The sequence below is a fragment of the Bison bison genome, unplaced genomic scaffold (assembly GCF_000754665.1).
Source record: "Bison bison bison isolate TAMUID 2011002044 unplaced genomic scaffold, Bison_UMD1.0 scf7180017864342, whole genome shotgun sequence".
In the NCBI taxonomy this organism is placed as follows: Eukaryota; Metazoa; Chordata; class Mammalia; order Artiodactyla; family Bovidae; genus Bison; species Bison bison.
In genome coordinates, this window is record NW_011494914.1 from 442,356 (window position 1) to 444,845 (window position 2,490).

The following is a 2,490-nucleotide window of genomic DNA, read 5'->3' on the forward strand; positions in this document are numbered from 1 at the left end:
CCACGGGGTCACTCAAGCAGCATCCGCCCGCTCCCCACCCACCCCCAGGGCTGGGGCAGAGTGGGACCCTCACCAGAGGAAGTCCGAGGCCCGGCACGGGCACACGCGGGCCGTGAGTGCTGCCGTGAAGCTGCGGCCCGTGACGCACCAGGACGCGGGCTTCCTCCTGCGGAAGCTCCTCTGCTGGCCCATGACGCAGTGGTCACCCTGCGGGGGGACGCGGGGTGAGGGGCCGCCCCACTGCGGCTCCCACTGCCGGTCTGGCCTGTTCCTTATTCCCCCGGCCCGGGCGGGCATCGGGGCAGGAAACCGGGGCCCAGGGCCAGGGCTGTGTGTGTGCCTGACACTGACCTGGGGCAGCCCAGCCCCTGTCCACCCCCCAGCACTCGCTGAGTGCTGTGCACCTGGCCCTGCTGGGCCCTGAGGGGGTCTCAGGCCCCGGAAGAGAGGCCCCGTGCAATCCTCAGGCCCGAGGGTTTCAGGTGGGCCCTGTGAGGCTGGGACGAGCCACAGCCTCCAGGCCTCAGGGGCCACACAGTAGGTGTTCAGCCAACAATCCGAGCAGGACACACCAGTGTGAACAGGCACCACGGCAGATACAGCTGTGGGCACCCCCCCACCCCAGCGATTCTGGGACCCTCCCCTCTGAAATCCTGAGCACCCAACCCGAACTGCAGCAGAAGACCATTTCTGGTCCTCACGTATTCCCCTCCGCGTGAATATTCCTCATTTTGCTGTAGGAAGTTTTGTGGGTCTGAGATTACGGCGTGGGGGCTGTCCCAGATCATTGGTGTTACCCAGTGTGTGATACCTGAGCCCTGCTACCTTCCCTCCATCCCACAAATCCGGGACCGAGCACAGCTGCCTTCTGGCTGGGTCGGGCCCGTGCCCCTGTGCCCCGGGTGTACCCGCGGACCCTGGCTCAGGCCGCCCAGAAGGGCCAGCAAGCCCAGCAGGAGGACCCACATCCGGGGGAGGCTGGCAGCCTGGCAGGACGGGGTTTGCGGGCAGAGGGGGTGCCCTGCACGGGGCCGGGCCCACCTGCAGGTTGGTGAGGTCCCAGGAGCTGTAGTCATCCTCGCTGCACCGCCTGGAGAACCAGGGCCGGAAGTCCACCTTGACCAGCTCCCAGTCTGAGCGGAAGCTGATGTGGCCGAAGACGCTGGGGAGGGAAGGAGGGGGCGGGAAACCGCCTTGGTCCGGCCAGCCCCCCAGGCGCCCCCCAGTCCCCTGCGGGCTTCCACACACACTTTCCCAGTGGGTCCAGCGGTCTCTCCCCTGCCCCAGCCGGGCAGCCCCAGGACGGATCCTGCGCTGGGCCGGGCAGGCTGCAGGCCTACGGGCATCAGCGTCAAGCGTTCCCACCACCATTGCCCGTTATCTACGGCTCGTGGATGGCGCTGCTGTGGGCCATCCCAGGTGCCCCCCATGGACAAGGACGTGGGCACAGTGGGGTCAGGAGCCCGGCCCTGCCTCAGTGGCCAGGCTGGTCCTGGCAGAAGTGTTTCACAGGATGACTCGTGGTTGGGTGTCTGCGTTCTGTGCTGTCTGGCTTCTCCCCGCCCGCGTCCCTGCCTCTGTCGGCCTGTCCATACCAGGGGGGCTCGTGCGGCAGAAACCCCAGCTCCCTCTGCATAGCTGGGCCACAGAATTTTCCCCCCAAGCAGACCGGACAATCCATGGAGAGGTAGGGAGTCATCCCCCGGCTCAGAGCGGGCTGGGAGCAGTGTGCTTGCATGCAGCTTGGTCTAATCCTCACCACAGCCCACTTCACAGAAAGGAAAACTGAGGCACAGAGAGGCTGAGTAGCTTGCTTAAGATCACACAGCATGTTTGTGCCACTTCTTCGCCCACAGCTGTCATGTATTGAGTGCCTATCATGCGACGCCCAGATCCCTCGCTCTCCGAGAAGGCTGCTGCTTAAGGGATTTCCTCCCAGCACCTCACACTTGGGCTCCGGGAGCCCAGCCTGCACTTCTCTGGTCCTTCTCCAGTTCACTCTATAGGACTCCGGCCATATTACCAGAGGTTGAGCACCTGGATGGAGGAGGTGAGGTACTCACTCCGGCCTTGGCCCCCATTCCAGGCTCACGGATAGGAGCTGGATACTTGGGGAAGTCATTTGTGGTCTAAAGGGCACAAACTCCAATCTAGGAGGGTAGTTGAGAAGGGTCTTGGAGTGTTTTCTGGGGGACATGATGGCTGGCTCTGCATGTCTGAGGCTGATACCGGAAGAGTTTTGGCTCCAAAGGACACCTCGGAGCCAGACAAGCCTGGGTTGACACCTGCTTACTTGTCTGTGACCTTTGGCATGTCCATTCTTCTCTGTACCTCAGTTTCCTTGGCTTTAAAATGGGGACAATGACACTGGCCTTTTGGGACCCATGGTGGATTGGCGATGGTTTGTGTAGGACGCTTGATTGTAGAAGGTTCATAGACACACATGCACACCCACACTCACTCTTACACACACACCCCTGACACACATCA

General features: G+C 62.9%; 1 protein-coding gene across 1 annotated transcript in view; it reads right to left on the minus strand.

The window, feature by feature from the left end:
- SORCS2 (sortilin-related VPS10 domain containing receptor 2) overlaps positions 1 to 2,490 on the minus strand; it is a 65,941-nt gene that overhangs the window by 7,506 nt on the left and 55,945 nt on the right. Inside the window, exons 14-15 of the mRNA XM_010854543.1 lie at positions 1,042 to 1,162; positions 74 to 207 (exon numbers count right to left, since the gene is read on the minus strand). Of these exons, the coding sequence (XP_010852845.1) occupies positions 74 to 207; positions 1,042 to 1,162 (255 nt within the window). The remainder of the gene's footprint in view (positions 1 to 73; positions 208 to 1,041; positions 1,163 to 2,490) is intronic.